The sequence below is a fragment of the Psilocybe cubensis genome, chromosome 11 (assembly GCF_017499595.1).
Source record: "Psilocybe cubensis strain MGC-MH-2018 chromosome 11, whole genome shotgun sequence".
Lineage (NCBI taxonomy): Eukaryota > Fungi > Basidiomycota > Agaricomycetes > Agaricales > Agrocybaceae > Psilocybe > Psilocybe cubensis.
Genome location: NC_063009.1, coordinates 139,668 through 163,043, shown reverse-complemented (window position 1 = coordinate 163,043; position 23,376 = coordinate 139,668). Strand labels below are relative to the sequence as shown.

At 44.6% G+C, this 23,376-nt stretch overlaps 7 protein-coding genes and 2 non-coding genes across 9 annotated transcripts; 5 read left to right on the top strand and 4 right to left on the bottom strand.

The window, feature by feature from the left end:
- Positions 1-2,508: 2,508 nt before the first annotated feature.
- JR316_0011225 (uncharacterized protein) lies at positions 2,509-2,969 on the bottom strand (the record flags this gene model as incomplete). The annotated part of the gene is made up of 2 exons (XM_047896882.1): positions 2,509-2,770; positions 2,836-2,969. The coding sequence occupies 2 exons, from the start codon at positions 2,967-2,969 to the stop codon at positions 2,509-2,511; spliced, it is 396 nt and encodes a 131-aa protein (XP_047743291.1).
- A 1,307-nt stretch (positions 2,970-4,276) lies between these two features.
- JR316_0011224 (uncharacterized protein) lies at positions 4,277-4,749 on the top strand (the record flags this gene model as incomplete). Its single annotated transcript, XM_047896881.1, has 2 exons — positions 4,277-4,425; positions 4,488-4,749. 2 exons carry the CDS (start codon positions 4,277-4,279, stop codon positions 4,747-4,749), a joined length of 411 nt encoding a protein of 136 aa, XP_047743290.1.
- A 636-nt stretch (positions 4,750-5,385) lies between these two features.
- On the top strand, positions 5,386-6,771 carry JR316_0011223 (uncharacterized protein; the record flags this gene model as incomplete). Its single annotated transcript, XM_047896880.1, has 1 exon — positions 5,386-6,771. One exon carries the CDS (start codon positions 5,386-5,388, stop codon positions 6,769-6,771), a length of 1,386 nt encoding a protein of 461 aa, XP_047743289.1.
- Positions 6,772-7,881: 1,110 nt separating this feature from the next.
- JR316_0011222 (uncharacterized protein) lies at positions 7,882-8,447 on the top strand (the record flags this gene model as incomplete). Its single annotated transcript, XM_047896879.1, has 4 exons — positions 7,882-7,890; positions 7,942-8,134; positions 8,193-8,321; positions 8,383-8,447. 4 exons carry the CDS (start codon positions 7,882-7,884, stop codon positions 8,445-8,447), a joined length of 396 nt encoding a protein of 131 aa, XP_047743288.1.
- Positions 8,448-10,970: 2,523 nt separating this feature from the next.
- Positions 10,971-12,345, top strand: JR316_0011221 (uncharacterized protein; the record flags this gene model as incomplete). The annotated part of the gene is made up of 2 exons (XM_047896878.1): positions 10,971-11,802; positions 11,864-12,345. The coding sequence occupies 2 exons, from the start codon at positions 10,971-10,973 to the stop codon at positions 12,343-12,345; spliced, it is 1,314 nt and encodes a 437-aa protein (XP_047743287.1).
- A 188-nt stretch (positions 12,346-12,533) lies between these two features.
- JR316_0011220 (uncharacterized protein) lies at positions 12,534-13,198 on the bottom strand (the record flags this gene model as incomplete). The annotated part of the gene is made up of 4 exons (XM_047896877.1): positions 12,534-12,598; positions 12,675-12,800; positions 12,901-13,093; positions 13,190-13,198. The coding sequence occupies 4 exons, from the start codon at positions 13,196-13,198 to the stop codon at positions 12,534-12,536; spliced, it is 393 nt and encodes a 130-aa protein (XP_047743286.1).
- Positions 13,199-14,526: 1,328 nt separating this feature from the next.
- On the top strand, positions 14,527-16,641 carry JR316_0011219 (uncharacterized protein; the record flags this gene model as incomplete). The annotated part of the gene is made up of 2 exons (XM_047896876.1): positions 14,527-14,920; positions 14,978-16,641. 2 exons carry the CDS (start codon positions 14,527-14,529, stop codon positions 16,639-16,641), a joined length of 2,058 nt encoding a protein of 685 aa, XP_047743285.1.
- Positions 16,642-19,847: 3,206 nt separating this feature from the next.
- JR316_0011218 lies at positions 19,848-19,930 on the bottom strand. The gene has a single exon. It is a non-coding gene; the product is annotated as a tRNA-Ala (tRNA).
- A 178-nt stretch (positions 19,931-20,108) lies between these two features.
- Positions 20,109-20,197, bottom strand: JR316_0011217. The gene has a single exon. It is a non-coding gene; the product is annotated as a tRNA-Ala (tRNA).
- Positions 20,198-23,376: the final 3,179 nt, after the last annotated feature.

The window sequence follows — 23,376 nt, the reverse complement described above, 5'->3', positions numbered from 1 at the left end:
CCGTTTGAAAGATTATGTTTGAAATTTCAATGCTTTGTCTCGCGTAGCTTGAAAGAATATACACGTTTCTTCTTGCGCTTACATATGATGCAGGGGCATGTACCTCGCTATAGACGATGTAAGCGATGTTGTATATGGTCGTGAACTTTCTAATGTCATACCCACCCGTCAACCACCACGCTTTCGCGCGCCCGTTCTCTGGTACCCGCCTCTATTCCAACGCTACAGGTCGAAACGCCCAGTTGTTTAAGTCGAGTTCCGGGGTAGTAAAGGTACCACAGGCTTTGCTGTGACGTATATGCCTGTACCTAGCAAATCTCTGAATGATTTTACCGCGTGGTGCAGTAGCTATCGTCCTCTAGAGCACTGAATAAACGTGACTTCAGTGAGAGATGACAAGGTTAAGTCGGTATACATCTGGGGGTATCATACCATAGAAACCTTCACCCTTCAAAGGTATACATCCCATCCCCATGCGCATACATAGTATCAACAGACATATGCCTCGCTATAGATTCAACTGCGTTAAAAGCATAGGAAAGCTGGTGAAAAATCAGCAACGATGTACGTGTCATTAATTTTAATAGGGTCATACCTTCCCATCAAACAACCGTCCTTGCGTTCGCCCGCCCACCAGCGACAACCTTCCTCAGAGCAAGAATCCCCCATTTCAGAATGACCACATTGATACGCTATAGAAGTAAAGGACAAAGCAGAGTTGTATCTTTAATCCGTCGAGAGAAAAGGAAACGATGGTCGAGATGGTGTGTGGTAACGAGGGCGTAGAGTGAATCGATGTTGGAATGGACTGTAACGAGTTCAACGAGGGTCGACTTGAAAAGTGCCGGTCGACGGTTAGCGAAATCACACAGACGAAACTGTGTGAGTGAGGGATTTCAGTAGTTGTCGGGGATTGATTGTATATTATACGATTACAATATACAATCCGATAATCGACGAAGAGCTTTCTAAGCTCAATAAATACGAGTTTTGAGACGAAGGATAGATTTTGAGTTCAGGTAAACTACTCCCACCACTCTGTACAGGGAGGCTTTATATACCTTTCTGTACCTGAGTGATCGAAAATTTTATACACAATATAGTATATCCTAAACTAACATGCTAATTACGCCTGCTCATTGAAAACCCCATTCTGTATTCAGCCACTACGGAGTCGTTTGTGTTGAGGCGGCCGGGAGATATTAATAGCGTGTCTAATAATATCTCGTCTTAGCTGTTTTGGACTTGTCTGTCTTGACCAATTCCGTTCTCAGACGTCTTGCGTACCCCACATGGACCTTCGAGATTTGATGGGAAGACTTCAGAAGCACGGAGAGGACGTGTATTAGTGAGAGTGTTTATAAATGTGGAAGATACATGAGATCAAAGTGGTGTGGCTGGTTCAACGGGTACATGGATTGCGTCAGATTAGGGACGAGGTGTGTGGTAAAGAAAGTGAGGGGAAGTTGGAAATGGGGAGGGACAAGATAAAACGAGTACATACCATATAGGGAAGACCTACGGCAGTCTACTATCCTATACCATCTCCTGTTGGGATGTTTCGCTCTATGTGGCGGGTCCGGAGGGCGAGATCGCTTTGTGTGGAAGGTTGCTCGAGGTAAATGACTTGGTATCGTGTATTTTGGAAGTGGTATGGACCAGGTAGTTGGTTGATTCTGCTCCTTATTCTTGTCCTGAAGCAACCTAATAGGTCAGCATGTCCTTTAAAGTTCGGCAATCGAAACAGAGGATGGAAAGTGCACCTACAAATTGGGCCACAGGCTACCCACAGATCGGGGATGAAGCATAAAATTAATAGCAATATCGACGGGGGCCTTTTCTTGATTTAAGAACCAACCGAACATTGACCGCACCGAGTTCGCAAAGTTGTCGTTTAAGACTCCGCTTGAACATTGTCCCACGGTACTCGCGCACGGGCCACTGTGGGAACTTCGACTTTGAACGCAAATCCTTGTCGTTCAATCCAAATTTCAGGTAAAAAAAAACATCTGCGGAGATGAGATTGATCACTGATCAGCTCACAGGTACATATCATATTTCCTACAATGCACCTCATCGTAAGCTCCTCACTTCTTTCCATACATCTTTACACTTTCCTAATGGAGGATGTTTAAGTTCTCATGGAACAACATATTGATATCCCACCTTACTGTGTGTTCAAAGAGTAAGTCACGCAGAAGTGCAACCACCCATATGGATTGCAGTAAACTATGGAAAAAACACAGTCATCCGGAAGTACGGTATTGCATCGATTGTTTGTACTTTTTGGAAGTGATAATTTGAACTGCTGTCCTTCGCGGGTTGGCCTTGAGCACGAATTTGCACAGGTTAATGTTTGTTGAGACGCGGGGGGACCTTTAGATTACAATTTTATACTACTAAAGTATACAATCAACCACCCAACATCACAATATTGATTTACTTTACAAATTTCCCATAATTCCAAGTCAAAATTCCATGTTGGTAGTCACCGTTTGTTTCGTTTAATTAAAGCTTAGTGCCATCACCGAATGCAATGATGAGTTCAGCGCCTCCAGGGTCGGTGCGGACACCGCCAAGGGTAGCTGGGCGACTCGGGTTGGTACCGTAGCAATCAGTGACGAGTTGGTTGAATGTGCTCAAGCACGACGAGTTGCTAGCAAAGTTTCCAAAGAACCCAGCGGATTGGAATCCGAAAATAAGGCGGCCAGCAGAGGAGATACCAGGGCCCGCAGCGTATTCGTTGCAGAAAATTCCGGCATCAATGCGTCTGAGGGGAAGGGAATAGCATGTTAATACATGATTAAGTGTGGATGCATGAATAACGAAACCTACAAGTCTGCCAGAGGTCCATAGTTAGCAGCAACTGGTGTGGCGGATGTCCAACACCTCGATGTGGTCTGAGCTGCGACACCGCTCAAGGAGGTGGCGGCCATTGCAAGAGTAGCGAGGACAGTCGAGAATTTCATGTTTAAGCTAATTTTTCGATGTAGTTAATGAGCTGGTTGTCACGTATGATGAGAAGGAGAAAGCTTACCTTGTGAGTTATCGAGTTCAAGTTGGACTGATGGTGAACGACGTTAACAGACTCCCTTTTATACGGTTTGGTAGCCCGTTGGATTCTGTAATTTTTTGTTTGGTAACCGGCCAGAACACACGTTCGATGGGTTCTAAGATCTTCTAGCGGCGCTTAGACAATCATGACTGTATTACTCCGTCTAGGACTCATTTTAAGTCTAGGTTCACTGTTATGTCATAGAAGCAGTCCCATCATCATGGAAGACACATAGCCTTGGTAAGCCTTTGAGTCTACTGGAGAGTCGATCCATGGATTAAACACCATCATATGTCTCCAAGGCGTTTTCAAGCATTTTTTTCATTTCATTCACTGGCTGAAATTCCCTTTCTTCTCAAGTGGAAGATTAGTTTGTCATGGACCCATTGACATAAATCTCGGTCCTTTTTGCATCGTGGGTGCCAGTCTGCTTAACGCCCAAAAGATTAGTATACTATTATCCAAATAGAGAGATATTTTGTCTGCACTACCCTTCGCCTGTTCTCACGCTGCTTCCATAACACTAAATAGCTGTGAACAAGAACACATGTTCCTACTCTATTCTTAGAAACAACCTATGTTGTGACCAATCGTGGAACAGTCCGTCTTTAGTAGCATATGGAATGGGTGTTTCCAAAAAAGTACAAAGTAAATGCTGCAAGAGGCATAGTACATATACAGAAGACTAGATCCTGTCGGTAATGAATGTCAGCTGCAGATCGACGTTCCGTAAGGACGAAATAGTGGTATACGCTTCGAGGTCTTTAAACACTAGCGCCATTTTGTTTGATCTACAGGGCTACGATTGACACGCAGTGGTATACATGATTACTTCGGAACCGAAAGAGAAACGAGTTTCTGTTGTTATTGAGTATATTTTTGACGCTGGCAGTGCACAAAGCGTGAATCGATTCTGTTAGTCTGGTTGTAGTTGAATACACAATACAATGTATATAGTCCAAGTGTAAAGGTCAAGTTTTACCAATACATTCGGAATTGCACAACCTCGCTAGAAGCAAAAGAGTTGCCAAACAAATTTATCCTAAGTCGGGAATCAATTGAAAAGCTACTGAGAATACACGCGTATACTGGGAAGGAAAAACATATAAAGGTGAATCCATTGAGGTCTTTCACCATCAGTCCAACTTGAACTTGATAACCAACAAAGTAAGCTTCCTCATTTATTATTCTGTGCGACGCCTAGCTTATTATCATCGACGAATGATCAGGTTAAACATGAAATTCTCGACTGTCTTCGCTACATTGGCAATGGCCGCCGCCTCCCTGAGCGGTGTCGCAGCTCAAACCACGTCCAGGTGCTGGACATCCGCCACGCCAGTCGTTGCTAACTACGGCCCTTTGGCCGACCTGTAAGCATACTCTTACAATGAAATATACTGTTTGACTGTAATTAATCAATCCTGCCACACAGCCGCGCAGACGCCAGTCAATTCTGCAACGAGTACGCTGCGGGTCCTGGTATCTCCTCCGCTGGTCGTCTTATTTTCGGATTCCAATCCGCCGGGTTCTTTGGAAACTTTGCCAGCAACGCGTCGTGTGTGAGCACCTTCAACCAGCTTGTCACCGACTGCTACGGAACAAACCCGAGTCGCCCAGCCACCCTTGGTGGTGTCCGCACCGACCCCGGAGGTGCTGAACTCGTCATTGCATTCGGCGATGGAACCAAGCTTTAATTGAACGAAAGAAAGGGTACAGGATGAAAGGATAATTTGAATTTGAATTTTGGAAAACTTTGTAAAGTATATTTGATGTGGTGCTGCTGGGTGGTTGATTGTATACTGCAGTAGTATAGGATTGTAATCTAACCAACGTCCACCTATCCCAGTACATCCCCATACACGTAATTCAAGCCGAGAAAAGAAAATCAACGCGTCTGTGAGCCGCTAAGTCGCACATTGACGTCGGTGTCGGTGTTTTGGCACTCCGTTGTCCCGATATCTGTCAAGAGCTGTGATCTGCTTCGATGAACCCCTCAAGACGAATAAAAATACAATACTGGCTACAAGTTTTGAATGGGACTGGATTTAATGTCTTGAATGTAATCATTAGCCAAGCTGGATCTTCTGTGGATATGACCAGACCACCAGAGCTTGATTCAACCTCAATAGTAGCAGCCAATTCAAAGCGCTAAATTTTCACATTCCAGAAATAAGTTTCTGTATTTATAGATCTTACTGTTGGACACGGTGCGGAGGTGAGTTTCAATATGATCCGACACTGTCACATCATGTCAATTCCTGGGAATTAGAGCTGCAAGGTTATAAAGTGGTACAACTCTGGTAGCAACAATACACACACGCGCGTACATCATGTCGGGTTTCCTCCCTATTGAGATTATTGATTACATTATACAGCTAGCGGTTCAGGAGTCTCCATCACATCCAAATGGAACATCTTCTATTGCACTTTTATCACATCATTATCGCACTGTTGCGCATACGGCAACTTTCTCCTCAGTCATGTTTCTAGAAAAGCCGCCTCGTCGAAAAGAAGGCGATATGCATCGCATACACGGGCTGGCCAGCCTTATCACAGATTCCAGGCAATTCCCAACTTTACGTGGGTTACACACGTTTATCTCCTCATTTTCGCTGAAGCTGTCGTCCTATTATGGAAGCATGAGAGGCATGTCCGAGGTTTCGCGGTCCCTAATTATAATCATCAATAATCTATTCCGCGACGCGGCAATGCTGTCTGTTCCACTTCGCACACTAAAGCTGGAGGCCTGTACGTGGCCCGAGGATGCAGCACTAGATGTTGCCCTCAGATCGTTGATCACAGCATCATACCTCAACAACCTCCACGTGAGCGACCCTTCTTACTTGCCCGTTGACATCATCCTTGGATCAAACATCGAGCATTTAACCTTTCACGGCAGTATTTTTCTGGACCGGAGGTTCTACACTGAGGGTTACGCCGCGGTACCTTTAAAATCCTTGGCAATTACAGGAGGGTATGCGAGCAATATGGCATTCGAAGATATGATCTTGATTATAGGCGGACAAGATTTGACAGCACATCATATGTTTTGTCATTTGACAACGCTCTCAATAACTGTGACGTCTCCAGACCTTGCTGCAGATTTAGTGAACAGCACAAAGACATTGGAGTCTTTGACACTTCGCAAAGCAGAATGTCTATTCTCCTGTACGTTATCTCTTGCATTAACTATATGGTTAATTTGCTGTGTACGAATGAATGGGTCAAAATTTATAGCAGGTGACGAGGACGGAACACCTCGTATTTATTTCGCATACTTGTCGCATCTAAAAGAGCTCAACATCGCATACTCGAGGACAATAGACAACGATAATCCACAAATGTCACCTGTCGCCTTCCTTGGACAAGAAGCACTTCCACTTCTCGAGAGATTCGCCTTGGACATAACCATGACCAGCTACCTTCATGCTCCCTTCCCATCACCGGACGACGACCTCGTAGCAGCGGTACAGGAAAGACAGGAGATATCTCAATGGGATGAACATTTATCTTCCCCAACAATTTTCTACAATCTTAAAACGGTCAGCGTCAAGTTGATGGTTCGGCGTCTTGTTTATTTTTATGGAGAGGATCAGTGGTACCCGAGCTGGGACATAGCTTGGAGCCCGTATTTCACAGCCGCGTTTCCGATGTCCAAAGGAGCATATGGTGATGTAACTGTGGCTTATTCATCGGCTTGGGCTGTAGCGGGATGACACAAAGTTGTTAGGGAAGACTTGGGGAATACGAATGTAATTTTCATAAAATAATTTGTAGCAAAAATAGTGTCTGTGTTTCTCACAGGAGCCAGGACTTAGGAGATACGAAAGCCAGTATACACAGTATTTCCACGACCAGAAGAAATTGAATAATGTGATGGTTGATCCCGACTTTTGCAATCTAATATATACATTTTTTGATTCTGCTGTGCTCCAAAGAATGTTCATGCTTTAGCGTGTATGATTTTTGTATGGACTGCGGTTTGCTATTGATTCAGAGCCTGTGTAGGTGATTTGGCGGATCGCGAGAAATCTGGATGTGTCTTCACAATCGAAAGCATTTTATTGGCTAATAAATGAGCTGCTAGAGAAATTAGACTTATAGTATGCTGCCTCAAGATCAAAGTGTCGGATACGCTTCAAATCAAAACAAACCACGGAGTGCTGGCGGAACACTTCGGCTAAAGTTGATTTTTAGGCTCCACTTGAATTGGATAGCGCACGGACCTTGAGGCGCGTGCCTTCAATTTAAAGGTAGAACTGGCGCGGCATCCAGACCTGTTGGCGGGGAATTATATGCAAATTTGGATAGAATGGAAGAATGGGAGAAAATATGGCGTCAAAAACTGTATCTTAATGATAACGATTAGGTCGGGATATGCTCATGCATTATTGTTTGGTCTGCAATTGTGATTTAAGACTATACAGATTCAACCTAAAACGGGAAGGAAAAATTGCTTCACATTAAGCAAGAGTACCCTGGCTTAAAGAAATGGTATACTTTATGCTGCGGAGGTAAATTATTTCAGAAGCAACATCAAAGTAATAGTGAACTGTAACAGAACCGGCCCGCAATTAATGACTCCGTCGTTTAAACTAAAGCTTTGAATACAATTGATGATAATCAGAATATGAAAAATGGTTAATAACCTTTTGCTCATTCAATTGCTCAATAGTTAAATCAAAATCGGCAGGTGGTGATAGGGCACATCTAATCGTTGATACTAGTAGATATACTTATTTCAATATCCCTCCTGTATATAAACGACCGTCTCAGGCGAAATCTAAAACGCACCGTGAATGCCAGCTTCTTCTACGTGTTAGACGATGCCCGCAGTGAGTAGTGCGAGACCATGCTATAGCATTACCATATTAACATTGCAATAGCACATCCCACGTAGCGAATATGAGGGTAATCTCCACCCTATCGTTCCCAAGTCCGTCACCCGCCCTGACATTGTAAATCACGAACACGCGAGCGATGCGACACGCTACCTCCTGCCCGTGCTGTTCACTAGCCACCAAGGAACGCAGCTTGTAATGAGGTATCCAGGCTTCGGCGTAATACATATCCTTGAAGGTATGTAAGGTTTACTGATTGACTCCATGTGCGTTTATGCTTATATCTTGTGGCGCAGGAGAGATACAGTATGAGGATATGGTTACGCCAGGTGGTCCCCCTACTATAATGAGAGCCGGTTCGGTGGCCTACTTCGAGCCTAATTCGTGTGTTAGGTGGCATTGTGCCTCGGCATCTGGAGCACAGGGTTAGAGTCGTTCCGCAACTTATTCTCTTCCTGCTGAAACTCACCTATAATATATACACAGGCTTTGGAGTATTCGATGTACCGGTTTCTGTCAAGAGCTGCGATGAATTTGTGGTTTCAAACTAGATTCTAACATGTCAATTCTTACGTGGATTTGTACAACATTGTCATTAGGCTTCGAATGTGTGTTACTAAATTCTTGTATGATTGAGAATACTACGCTACTTTGGCAGCAACAGAGACCTTGTAGTCACGAGAAAACTGATATTGATAACCACTTATTGTTGAAAGATAAAAACTGCTGCGAACTGTGAAACCATTATCGATAATGATCAGTTTCATGAGCTACTGATTCCGCAGTGCAAAGGCGGCTTAGCAACAAGAAATGTCAGTGCATGTCAGTGCATGTATGTGCACTTCTGCACTTACATGTGCTGACAATATAATGACTATGCACTGAAATGCACTGAAATTACTTAGAATTTGTGAAACAATTGAAGTCTGTACTTATATACAATAAAACAACGTTCAGTGCAGGGCTACTTAGATGGATTTGAATATATTATATGTGTTTAGAGATCTACTATCCTCCTAGAATTATATTTACATTGACTGCCGAGAGTTGATGCACTGACACATGCACTGACTTTGCACTGACATGTTATTTAGCCATGTCTGACCCAGAAACTCCGAGACCGTATGCTTTAATCCTCCCCCCTAAGTTAAATTTCTCACGCCCCAATTTGACAAGCACAAATTTTGCCACCACACTGTCACGTATGGCTGCCCAAGTGGGGAAATATTCCCCGTAAATATAATTTCCTTATTTTTGACAAGTGCGTCAAGTATAAAACAAAATTTGCGCGCGGAAACATTTGTTTGGTGCCCAGATTGATTTCAAGGTAAATTTGACGAGTCCGTAAATAAAATTGACTGCGCGGAAACATATTTTTCGCATAATTTGCAAGCTTGAGTGCACTATTTCTGCTCCAAATTATATTTTTCGTGTAAATTATATGCGCGTAAGTACATTTTGTGCGCTGAACAAACCTTTCAATGCGCGGAAAACATTGTTCACAACCATTGATTCTTGCCTAAAGTGACCAGCCGTTATGCCGAGATTATGTAAAATGATCTAAAATGGCACCTCGGCACACCTTAAACGAGTTCAAGTTCCGATAAACCTACACACACTGCTGGCACTGATACATATTTGATAGAAAAATATGTATCGGTAATTATGTTTCCTGTTATTTTTTGACGTATTTTTCTCGTATATAGAGTCCGGGGTTACCCAATTAGGGAAGCCCGAAGCCTATATTCCAATAAAATACGTCAAAAAAATGTAGGAAACATAATTACTGGGTCCTATTTTCTTTGAAAATATGTATGAGCGCCAGCGGTGACAAAATACATCGCTATTCTATCTATTACTGCCTCGTAGGACGATATAACAATTTGTGTAGTACTTCATATGTAGTATTAGAACATATCAGGTAGATTTGGGGTCTCCCCATTAGCAGCGCAGCTTGTGCGCCATTTCAGACATCTCAAGCATTGTGTGAAAAAAACCCCATCAATCGTGGGAAAGGCATCAATCAGTGTATTCTTGAGCGCATTTGTGCATTGGTAGAGTCGAAAATGGGAAAGTAACATTGGAAAAGCATGTTGAAATATGTATTACATGGAAATCCACGAGAATAAGTCAAAATATTGCCCACAACCATTGTGTACAAAGTAAAATATTAGCAACTGCCATCATAATTGCGCATCAGTGTCTGTGCAAGAAAGCGACACAGGCGATTTCAAGGCGATTATCTCACATTCCTTGATTAAAGCAACATTAATATATTTCAAAAGAGTGTAGATTATATAGTAATCAATTTGTAATTAAATGAATGTGGGTTAGAATTGCATTACAGAATCCTTGATATCACTTTCTTCAAAAATCCGAAAGGTGGAGCTTGAATTCGTTTCGGTGTGCCGAGGTGCCATTTTAGATCATTTTACATAATCTCGGCATAACGGCTGGTCACTTTAGGCTAGAAGTAGTGCAATTGAACAATGTTTTCCGCGCCTCGAAAGATTTGTTTGCGGCACAAAATGTATCTACGCGCACAGTGTTTATGCATTAAGTATAATTAAGGGCAGTAGAAATTTATGTGCGCTAGCAAAATATGCCCAAAATATGTTTCCGCGCAGTCAAATATATTTACGGCTAAGCTAGAAAACAATCTGCGCACTCAAAAAATGTTTCCGCGCTCCAACTTTTTTTTTTACAAAATCACGCAGTAAGAAAAATACGTAAATAAGTTTACGGGGAATATTTCCCCACTTGGGCAGCCATAGTCACGATGAACTAACCAATGCAATAACATAACCCTGCACGCACAGGCATGTACTTACACACCTTGACCAACTTATATATTATTGGAAACATGCACTGACATTGCACTGAAATCACTTCAGTCTGCACTGACATTACTGTGGCATGCCTGGCATGCACTGACCGCACTGACATTGCACTGACATTTTCCAGTGATGAAAAGCTTTCTGTGATTGGTAATCAAACACCGCCTCGTTATAATCATGGGCTATAAAACGGGCGTATTCTTGCTTTCATCTTGGCTATAACTACTCATTAGCATCATGATTATCCTCCCTATGGAGATAGTCGACCAAATCATGCACAATGCAGCTCAGATTTTGCAGTCGCATCCCTTAGGGGCATCATCTATCGCACTTCAATCGCATCGCTATCGGAGTGTTGCACACAGGGAAACCTTTTCCACAGTAATTTTTCAGCAACAACCGACTGCTCTCGGGAAAGGCGATGTGCATCGCATACAGGAACTAGCAGATCTTATCGCTGGCTCTACACGCGTACCGACACTTCCCGGGGTCGACACCTTTATTGCGTCGCTTTCTATCAGATTGTCGCCCTATCAGGGGGATTATAGGTCTTCAATAGTCACACAATCACTTACTACGATTTTCGACCATTTATTTCGGGAACCGGTATTGCTGAATACTCCTGTTCGCAGACTGGTGCTGACCTCGAGCACATGGTCCAATGGAAAACCCTTGGAGCGTTCAATTAGGTCGATGATCGAAACGTCCTATATCAACTCCCTACATCTCGAAGACTCATTTTACGTACCTATTGGTATAATCCTTGGATCAAATGTTGAAGATTTTAACCTCAATAGGTCAATTATACCTGATAGAAACGACCCAATCAAAAAATGTCATTCAGTTTCTTTGAAGTCACTGTCAATCACAGGAGGGTCTGTGAACAAGATTACATTCGAAGACCTGACGATTGCTATATGTGGGCAGAATCTACTAGCACCAGATACGTTCTCATACCTGAAGAAATTCACCATATGTGTATCATCTCCCGCCCTCGCTGTAAGTGTGGTAAACAGCACAAAAGTTTTGGAGACCTTGATCCTTCATGACGCAAACCGACTCTTCCCAAGTACGTTGCCATTTCTGTAACAGATACTCGGGTCAAATGATCATTACATCTTGGATACTAGGTGAAGCATCCGAGAAGCCTGCTATTGAGTTCAGGCTGCTGCACTTTCTCAAGGAGCTTAATATCACGTATCATAGGACGATAGACAACAAGAACCCACAGGTGTCGCCTGTCACGTTCCTTGGAGAAAAGGCACCACCACTTCTTGAGACGGTCACTTTGAATATAACCATACACAGCTATCTGCGCGCACCTTTCCCACCACCGGCGGACGATCTAAAAGCGGCGGTTGAAGAAAGACGTGAGATTTCAGAGTGGGATAGGTACCTGTTTTCACTCGCGGGGTTTTGCCGTCTTAAAAGAATCAGAGTCAAACTCTTAGTTATACGCCATGTATCGTTGGGTGGAGAGAATTGGAGCGACCGTGGACCGAGCTGGGACGAGGCATGGTGTCCATATTTTATGGACGCCTTTCCGATGTGCAAGGAGGCATATGGTGATGTGCTTGTAGCATATTCGTCGTCTTGGTATTTAGTGGGATAACTCAATTGACATTAATGGCAAGCACAATTTATCTCTCTTGATCCCATTTCTTTGTTTTTCCGATTTATAAATTCTTTGTCTCGTGTGTTCAGTCATATTATATGTATCATATGAAATTTTTTATACAGCCGAGTTACAACAAAATCTAATTAATGTTGAACTTGCGATACAGCTGTTGACTCTAGCAATTACTCAGTCACCAGAAACTCCTCTGTACTTTTCACCGAAACAGGGACATAGAACGCAAGAAATCCTGTAAATTGTATATCAGAACATTCATTCGAAGACGAAGAACACAAAAAATTTAAGTGTTCCAGCGGTCATCATACCTTTACAACCGGCATCGGTGTTGCAGTGCCAGCGGAGAACTGAGCCTTCATCGACATGAAGGACAGATCCGGCCTTGACCGTATTGTGAAATCGCGGATTTTGCACATCTTCATACTTCATTTCACCTGTTTCACAGAGTGAATGAGGAAAGAGGGTGTCAGTCATTGTGGATCACGTAAGGTACTAATAAAATATGATAATAGAAAGTCGACAGCCTATACGTACCGTCCGTGAAATAGAACACCCCAGGCCCAGGATAGCGAACGACAAATTCTGTCCCCTTCTCGACGGAGAACACGGTTGGCAGGAGGTAGTGCGTGGTGTCGTGTGCATGGTCGTGCAGCTCGACGCTGGGGTGGATGGTTGCTTTGGGGACAACCTCATAGGGAGCATTGGTATAGCTGTCGATGGGGATGTGCTAGTCAATGGGATGCGAGAGAGAGAGAGTTAGTCAAGTTGTGTAATGTGATGATGGGAGCGTAACAGTGTATTTGGATTAGATACAGAAACGTACTGTTGGCATGCTGGGTGCTGGGACACGAATATGGGAGGTGCAGATAGGCAGTCAGAGCGTTGACGAGAGTTAAAATATGTAGGAGTAAACCCAAGTTCCTTATGCGAATGGGGGAACTAAGTGGTGATATGTCATTATCGGGATATATATACCCAGACTCTGAAACACGGAGAGAGTATGATTTTTTGGTTCTTAGGACTCAGGATTTCAGGGACTGCCCACCACGTACCCCGCTGGTCGAATGATCTTCTAGAAGAAGTACTGCTAACCCACCCTGTTCTCATGTTCAAGGGTCCTTTTAGACAGATTTGTATAACCAAGGTGTGTAGATAATACAGATCTCATGTAAATCTCCCACTATCCCTGATTTAATGAACTGCAAATGAAGAAAAAGGTGGGAGGAAGCATACGGGTGAGCTCTCACGGAACTTGAGTATAAACTTCCATTCCCCGCGGATCTTGACGATGTCATTTGACTCAAGCCAATGAACATAATCAAATAATCGATATAATCACTGATTGAACTGATATCGGTATGTTCTGAGCGTCGAGGCGCTAATAAAAATGCTTCTTTATTATTTTAGATCATAGAGAAATTATAGAGTCTAAAACAAAATGGTGTTATTGATAGGTACAATTAACATGATGACTCATGGGGATAGGTTCAACCGAAATTCTTCACAAGCTCAGCCTCATTTCCTCGTGCGAACTACTCATTCTGACGCCCAATTGACTCCTTTTCGTTGACGCGCCTCTGTGCATGGTGGGTCACCTGACTTCACAGAGCTTGACGCACGGACCCTGTGGGAACTTTAACTTCAACACAGAAGCTCTCAAGGAAATGGGCATGCTTGAATTTCTCAGGAAAAAATATAGGGTAAAAATGGTAAGAGAATTATACGGTAGAAATTAAGGCCTTAACAATATGAACCTGATGTTGTACTCGTTCAAAGTCTGGTATGTGACACTCATATTAAAGTGGCCGTTGGTAAAATTTTTATCGAGAGGGTGGTACCAATATTGCATACAAGCTCGGTAGAGGTGCTATCTATAGTTACTCAATAGCACTATCAAAGTGTTATCCATTCAATATAATGCAACATATACAGTCTTGGTGATGGCTTTACATTTTTCTGACTTTTGACCGGCCTCCCAAGTCTATTTTGGCCTATGTAGCCCAACGAACACTTTGTGGCAGCTCCGATGAATACGGAATTTACCAAACGATATCTGACATTTTGTTTAGAATACTGTAACTAGCCATGGTGTGGGGTTTTCAATAGGCTACAACGACGTCCGCTGTGGGCAGCATTCTTTCCTCACTCGTTCCCCATTGTATGGTACATTTACAGAAGGCTTCCCAAACGCACACTGTTGAGCGACCGTCGTCGGTATGTCAAACATGTTGGGACACAGTATTCTCTATGCAGTTTGGCCTGCTTTCCAAGCCGCTACTTCGTACAGGAACCAATGAATGGCCTCGAGGTGGGCTCACGTACACCTCCACACTGGAGGATATCAAATCCGGGGCTATTTCCGAGTGTCAATGGTGTAAATTTATGCTCGGTCTTATACAAGAAGATACTCGCAGAGCTGGGAGCGGTCCAGTTCACATAATCATGGGTATCCGCGCGCAATCAGGATACCTGGGAGCACCAAAGTACACACAAGCTTTGAGTATATATATCAACAACATCGAGAGCTTTGATGGATATCTGTATGCCGATGCAGGTAACTAGATTTCGAGTTGTTTTTTATTCATCACTCATGCTCAACGAATTGGGTCAGATAATCCTGCAGCAGAACATATCACGGCTCGGAGCCGTATAGTTGATGTGGGATCTCCTCAGTCCATATCTCTTTGCCGAAAGCAACTTGAAGAGTGTATCGTCTCCCATGAACATTGCCCTCCAATTTCTAAACCCTATCCTCTCTTGCCCACACGTTTGATAGACTGCAGCAATCCTAAACACCTTAAACTCGTTAAGACAAGCGGGATGCAGGGGTCTTACTGCACATTGAGCTACGTGTGGGGTGAACCTCAACCACACAGAACCACCAAGGAAAATTTTGGAGCATATACTAAAAAAATAGACTCTGCACATCTTCCCAAGACTATTCTGGACGCCATCCACATAACAAGACTTCTAGGCATTCAATACCTCTGGGTAGACTCGATATGCATCATCCAAGACTCGGAGGAGGATAAACTTGTCGAGATTACGCGCATGGGCCACATATATCGCCACTCTTATCTAACAATCGTCGCTGCATGCTCTCCACGTGATGGCGCAGGATTTCTGGGTCCCCGACCACCTGTTCCTCCGTCGCAGTTCCCGCGGGACACAGAGTTTCCCTTTCCCTGTTTCCCCAATCAGGGAGGCACCGCACTTCCTCCAGTTATAGGAAAGGTTAAAATGTCACCAATCGCTTTCTACACCGAGTTAGACGACAGTTTTGACAAGTGGTCGGACTACTTCCCTGCCATGGAACCTGTGAATGAGCGGGCATGGTGTCTGCAGGAATATGCCATGTCTCCGCGCTCCCTGGTGTTTACGTATCATACCGTGCAGTTCCACTGTATCACCGGCGGAGCGCAGAACGTCGGCGGATCCTACAATAGCCATCCTGACCGCGAAGACCTACTGCCACAAAATTTCTTCTTTAGCGACTTTGTAAAAACATCTGGAATGCCTGTCCGGGGCTCTCAGGAATGGGTTTCCGTGCGACGTGCTTGGAACGCGGTTTTGAGGGAATACACAAGGCGTTCAATTACCAATGCAGAGGACACGTTTGTTGCGTTTGCGGGCATCGCACAGGTGTTCCAGACGGTGTTGGGCGGCGATTATCTTGCGGGACTGTGGAGGAATACACTGTTGTCAGACTTGCTTTGGTTTAAGTTTGCTGACATGGACATGGCGCGCCCAAAGATTTACAGGGCGCCTTCGTGGTCATGGGCATCGGTGGAAGGAGCTATTGTTCCTGGAAAGCTTTTTGACAGAGAGTTACATGCGACGGAGACACTAGCAGAAGTCATTAGCTGCACTGTGCTGCTTAGATACCCTGAACATCCATTTGGAGAAACCAAGGAAGGTACACTTTTGCTACGCGCACGCCTAGAAGAGTGTAGGTGGAATATTCGAAGCTCGAAGTTCATTTATCATAAGAGGACGACTCAATCAAACACCGATGACTCCAATCAAAAAATTATCGGAACTGGTTATATCGACAGCAAAGACGACCAAGACGTGCATGATGTATATGCAATTCCCATATACATGGACAAGGACGAGGTAGAGGGTAGTATTATTGTTGCCAAATTGTCTGACGGAGATAAGGAGTCGGGCATGATCGGTAAGTATCGTAGAATAGGATATTTTGATTCTCATCGCATGGAATGCTCTACAAACTGGCTGAAACTGGCACCAGTTGTAGAAGTGATAATAGTATAGGGAGTACCTGCGATATGAAAAACCCCTCTTGGAGTTTGTAGTAGCGTTGGCGTGCGGGCGGTTATTGCATGAGGTGCAGTATGTTAAGGAAGCACTCTTCCGCTCGTTGGGTGATGCTCAGGATGAGCGACGACACGACAGGCGGATTTCATAGTTCAAAAGCTGCTGACCAATTCATTTTCGCAACGAATGATGGATTGTATGGACTCACCGTTCGACCTGACTCCTCCGCGCTCCTGCAAAGTCACCCCATGTCGCATCCCGAATTTCCCTCGCATATGTAATGCTATGGCGTACGATACGTTCTCGTAGAAGAGTACATGAGGTAGCAAGGGGGCGTATCGTCGTTGTGGGGCGCGTGCACGTGCGGTCTGGACACTGCACAGCATAGCGGAGTTTCAATAACTTTGGACAACAGCAACAACAAACAAAGCGCCACTTGTGACCTGTCTTGCGCCGTCATCAAATCGATTCCCATCCAACGATATCTACCGCCCCCAGATACTTTAAGACGACTGGTCAAGGGTAAGAGGTGCTACAACATTGCCTTTCTGAATGGATCGCACATGTGGAATCGAGTGAATGTGGTCGGTCCAGGGGACGAGGTTTGTTGAGAAACATGGGTTGAGGAATCGTGGAGGAGGAGGAGGAGGAACTTCTCGGTGAGTGATTTGTATTTGATGTGTACAGTGGTCTATCGAAACCTCTCCTCTTCCCTCGCTACCTTTTCCCCCCCACTGGGCGCTCGCGAATGTATAACATTGACGCAGCGGCAACGACACTGAATTCACTTGTATGATTCGCAGTGTACTGTATGCCCTGAGTCTGCCGCGCCTCACTTTGAGCTGTGTCCAGTGCAATGGAAAGGGTAGTCCAACCCATGCACCTGTTCTCTTCTCGGCGTATGTTTCCTCTGGCTGGACATGACATTTGATATCCCGCATATACGACGTATGTGCGTCTTGTTTTGGGCAGTTGATGAGGCGGACTCGGTTTGTACCACACCTGCTACCCTCTCTTCATAGTATTATGATGCCTACTTTGATATGGCAGACCGAATGGCCGTACTCATTGTTGTGGTGTGTAAGTGGCGCTGGGCTCCATGGTGAGATGAAAATAAGCTGGAACTTGAGTGGTCGACCGGATTAATATTGTCACTGTGCTGCTCCTATTTAAAAATGCGCATTGATGGATGTCTTTTGGGGATTACATGGTAATCACGGAAGAAACATTTCAATAGCTCCATAAACTAGAGGTCAAGAGATGGCGAGGCCCATAACGCCGTTGTAGGGTTCGCGTGCGCATGTGTGTGAGGCAATGGCGTCTAGCCCCCCGGCCGTTCTAGAGACGAAGGCTCGAAATAAAGGCCAGAAATCATGGCAGAGTGTGCAGTGCAGTACAATTATAATAACCTAATTGGAAAATAATTTGTTCCATGGCTTTCTGTTTACATTGGCCAAATTTAGAGAAGGATAGGAAGACAACTCGGCAAATGCTGGCACAATGGGAACATTAAGGTGGTTAAGAGTCAATAGTAGGTACGAGTCCTGCATCCAACTTGTTGAATAGTATTGCTCATAGTCATGGTGTCAGCATTGGACAGAAAACATAATCTAATTCATTTATTACTGTTTACACCTGGAAAACAATAGGAATACAACTTGTCAAATACTGTTTCAATAGGAAGATAGAGGTCTCTTGAGAGCAAATGGCATATTGGTGGCCAGTGCTAGGTAAGCCTATGATGCTATCAGAAGCGAAGAATATTGATAGTTTGCTCTCTGGTAATATCCTCGCACACCGCATAGCCTACGTGGTCTTCTCTTGCATCCTTTTATGAGTATCATATGAGTAGAATCAGCTGACCTTTTCTAAAACACAGAAAGAATGTCGGTGTGAAAACGTACCTTTAAATAGGTCCCTGACACTCGCTTCAGGGACACAGAGGCCTAGAATGCTGCCTTGCATCCTGTATGCAAGCATCAATATGTTTTAGCAGTCTGGTGAGCTGAGCAATCTCGTGGATTACGTACCTATCAGTGCAGGAGAGTAGCAATAGACAGATAACAACTTGCAGTATAGCGGTACTGCAAGCGACTTGTATGGATGGATTTCCGCAGGAACAAGCGTCGTACGTGTTGTGTTGAGCATCTGGGATGAAGAGCAGATTATTCAGAGCAGATTGGTTGTCTTTATCCGTAACGTTTGACATTTTTATCTGATTATCATAATGCTCGCGAGAACATCTTTTGACAGGAATAAAAGCTCCTTATTGTTTGTGCACCATATGGTATAATTATTGATATCCTAACACTTCTCACACTATACCTTCACCGGCTACATGACTCTCCGGCACAGAACCACAGTCTTCCAGAACAATAACTATGGCTTTAATCACTGCAGATACACTTGCGTGAGCACGGTCGGGGGATGAGAGGTGTTGATGAGTATGGGTTGCGGAATTATGGAAAATGAGAGGCAGACGTCTCAGTGTAGTGATTCGCTTTCCCCACCCTCGTTATCTACCACTTCACGACAGCGCATGACACGGGAACTAACCTCTACTCCACGCTTCCTAGTACCTCCTCCCTTCCGTCTGTTGTGACCTTGCCTCCCTGATACATGTCTATTGTGCGTAAGCAGAGTCGCGCACTCTTGTCTTTCCTCCTTTGGCCTCCGTGTCGATCTTGTTTTCGAGTTTGATGTTGCGTGTGTTTGTGGGTGTGGGCATTGGCCCGGGAGGTTGGATGGTTGTATGGTGGGATTGACAAAGATCACTGTTTTGTAAGGGGAGAGAGTGCGTCCATGAGTCATCGTCGGTTCTTGTTAGAATTGCAGTCATCCGTTCTTCCATCCGAGCTCATAGCGCTGGCGATGAAATCATTACATGCTGGTATGAAAAACGCGCCACCTCGATTCTGATCCTGCGTTTTGTCTCGTCTTCGTGTCGAATGAACAAACCACGCTCTACATTTGTCAAACGCATCATTTCCTGCTCGAATTCAACACTAGGAACAAACCCTTAGAAAACGAGAAACAAAATGTAACTGCCAACTATTATTTACACACATATATCAAATGACCTGCGAACAGCCAGCGTGCGTCAACTCTCAATCGACGCCGCACATTGGACACAAGAGAGATGAGATCAAAACATTGGGCAAAAAAATACTCATTTCAATATACAGTGCTTTCTTCGCAAGGGATGGACTCATCGGGAATTGAACCCGACACCTTTCGCAATCCATCAATGCAAAGCGAACGTGATAACCAACTACACCATAAGCCCAGTAAACTGATATTCCACGTGGCTGCTGATCGGGAGGTCAATACAACGGAGAAGAGCAAATAGTTCATACAATTTACAAGTGTGACAACAAGCAAAATTTGAGGTTCTGAATCAAAGGTCAAAAAAAATTCTTTCCGAATGAGAACATGAGAATATACCATTCAAAATGAATGTAAAATGGACGCATTGGGAATTGAACCCAACACCTCTCGCAAAGTCATCCAATTGATGCTAAGCGAGCGTGATAACCAACTACACCATGTGCCCTATACACTTGGCGCGCGCCTATTGCTTCTCAGCGGGCGGACAAGTATCAAAGAACAGGTATACCGTTGATGTGGTACTCGTACTATGACGTTGAACAATGCAAGTTGATCATGTCACGTTCTGCCCAAGAGCCAGTTATCTTATTGGTCGGTGTTCATGTCGACGACTACCCGGAAAATAAAGTTCAGAGGGGATATCGAGACGCATATCGTCGTCGTAAACTGTCGCCGTGCGTGCACGCCAGGAGTCAACGGGGAGTTTGAATATCCTTGACAGCAGCAAGGACAAACAACCAGCGCGCTGCTTTTTTCCACTGCCATCTCCGCTCAACTCTGCTCCAGTCACTCAAATACCATGGTTCGAAGGGAGGGGTCAAACTATGGACTCGACAAATGCAGGGGACTGGTGGGTTGCAAAGCAGTATGACTTTGTGGAGGGGACATGGACTCAGATTCCGAGTTCGGTGAGTGCCTTACATGCCCTTCCCCGTTCTAGCATGGAATCACACAAGCCACGACCACGACCACCCTCTCCCCGTCCTCATCCATCGCACGCACCCGGTATTATCGCTTTCCTACTCAGCACTGCACTGCACTGGTCGCGGGCGCACGCGAAACCATCGATGCGGCGGCAGCTACACCAAAGTCATTCACCGACTCCCGGCATACTGTGTGCCGCTCGATCACCTGTGGATTTCGTAAAGTGTAAAGCGTCAGTGCGGTGTAGTGCAGTGGAAAGTCAGAGTCTACATGCTCCCGTCGCCGTCAAAAACCTCCCAATCTCACTCGCCCAGTGCTTAAAAAAGAGAATCTCACTCTCGAGTCGATTCCCCTCCCCCCTGCATTATAAAACGCATATCACAAACGACGACGGTGTGTGTGTTCGGCGCAACTTGCGAAGTCGAGATTAGGTTTCTTTGTCCCTGCTTTACGCATAGTAGAAACACACGTCACGGGTGTACGGCTTTCTTTGCAGTTCTCTGTCTGTCACTTGTCTTCAAGCGTGTGCTGGGCGATTGCCATACCATCTCCATTTTTGTATGAGTCTCACCGTCCGCCACATGCTTTATAAAGCCGTGTCTGTAAGTGCTGTTGATCTCAATCATAAATGAATTCTGAATACTTAAGATGTGGCACTTCAACGACACTTCAATCCAACACAATCTGTGTCAGTTTTAGATACTACTAATGGGTTATAGAGGTTCAGGGAATGGATTTCAATCTACAATACATAGAATTAAATTGGCTATTGTCAAGGGTAAGGTCTGTTCGGGTGGGAATCGCGGCTCGACCATTGACTATACGCCTATTCTCTTGCTTCTCTGCAAGCGCTCACAAGCCCTTTAGTATTGGGCAATGGGACTATCTTAAGGATATCGGCCCCATCATCTTCTTCCTCCATTTCTGACTACGTCGGCACACGTCACGGGTGTTCGTGCATTGATGCAGCATTAAGTAGGCGCTCCAAGAGGGGAGGGCCTGGCCGTGTGCGAACAGCCTATGATTTCGGTTTGCCACCACCTTGACTAGGGAGAGATATCCGTGACGGCCGGGTTAGGATGGGCGGAGGGCTAGGTAAACCTTCTGGAAAGATGCGCAGGTTGTGTGCGGCATTGTTGGAGTGTTATTTGTGTAGCGCTCTGGAGCCATGCTGGATGTATATGTGATGAGGTGCGTTCTTGAAGGCTCGACTGGGTTGTGCTAAATTTTGGGTTGACTGGTGTAAGAGATATTTGGGTGGTGTATTTATATGTTTCTGTGCTGTGCCATGAATTTATGAAATCAGGCTTCGCTCAAAAATTAGAACGTTATGGAACACCTAGCGTTATGTGGCCCGTTTCAATCATCAATGGCTGTTGTCAAAACGCCGGGGCCAACTGGGGCCCCAAGGGCCAATTTGCAGCTCGTTACTCCACTGTCTGCGCCCGATCGCACATTGCTGCTCAACACGGGTGGCCCATTATACGTATTTATGATCATGATCATAGAAACGGCCAAGAAATAACAAATTTTCAGTAGAACACATCAACCTTCCCTCTGGCCAGGTTGTCCGTTGTTTGCCGAAGGATCGCCACTAACAAAGCATGCACAAATATCCTGCCGACATCAGCCGAGCCGGTCAAGCGCAAATGTCCGTGATCTCTGTGCAACCAATCACCTGTCTTCGCCATGCATTGTCGGCACCAAATTTGGCTTTACCAGACGTCTGCAGTTGACATATGAGTATTTAATTAGGTGGTGGGATTCATGCTGAAGCAGAAAGATTATGATAAACAAGCCAAAAGGGGTTGTTCCCATGCTGATCTTCTACCTGTCGCCATGGATGGTCAACCCACCATGCTTCCTGCTTCTGCCTGTCAATCATTCTCGAGTACAGTTAATAAAAGAGTCTTAAAGGCTTAAGAGCATGACCATCAGTGAGCCAGTGTTGTCTAGTGGTTCTTTTCGGTTTGGCTGGCAGTCGGTATCCCCTAGCTATCGCAACAAAACGCAAGCACATTCATAGTGTACCATGACATCATTGACAACATGCCATCTGGGTTTAATGCCAGAACTCGTCATACGGAAATCTTGCTGGATGAGACTTTCAATGATAGAGCGGTCTTTCTATTCGGCACAAGGTCCCTCTGATAAAATTCACAGTTCTACGAGTGTCAGATCTTTTGATCTATAAACTTTGGAAAAGACGAATAATGGAAACGTGGATCTCGGCATACGGACTAATGACATTACTGACTTCGCTGAATGTTTTGTTCTAACATGCCCAGAGTCTCTAGATCCAGTAGACTACTAGGCCATAAACGTTGCGGGGAATATTCCTGCAGCACGACGGCGTGAGGCAAACAATTCGGAGGTTCGCCTGATCATATTAATTGTATGTAAAGATAACGCGAATAGAAAGGCATTGGAGACTGTATGACAAGCGAATGACAGATTTGATAAGTATCTAGATGTAGATATCCAACATTTTTTTCAGATGGAATGTTCAATGCATGAAGGACGTGCTCATAGTGGAGACCAAATTTTAGTACCTCAAGTTGGACAATTGGGACCGACATAACTCAGGGCTGTTGTTTACCTTGGAGAAATTCTGAGGACACCCTGATTATCGATAGCATGCGGCGTCGGAAGGTGTTGCAGGGAATCAGTCGTAATACAAGTTCTATTCGGACCTCTTTG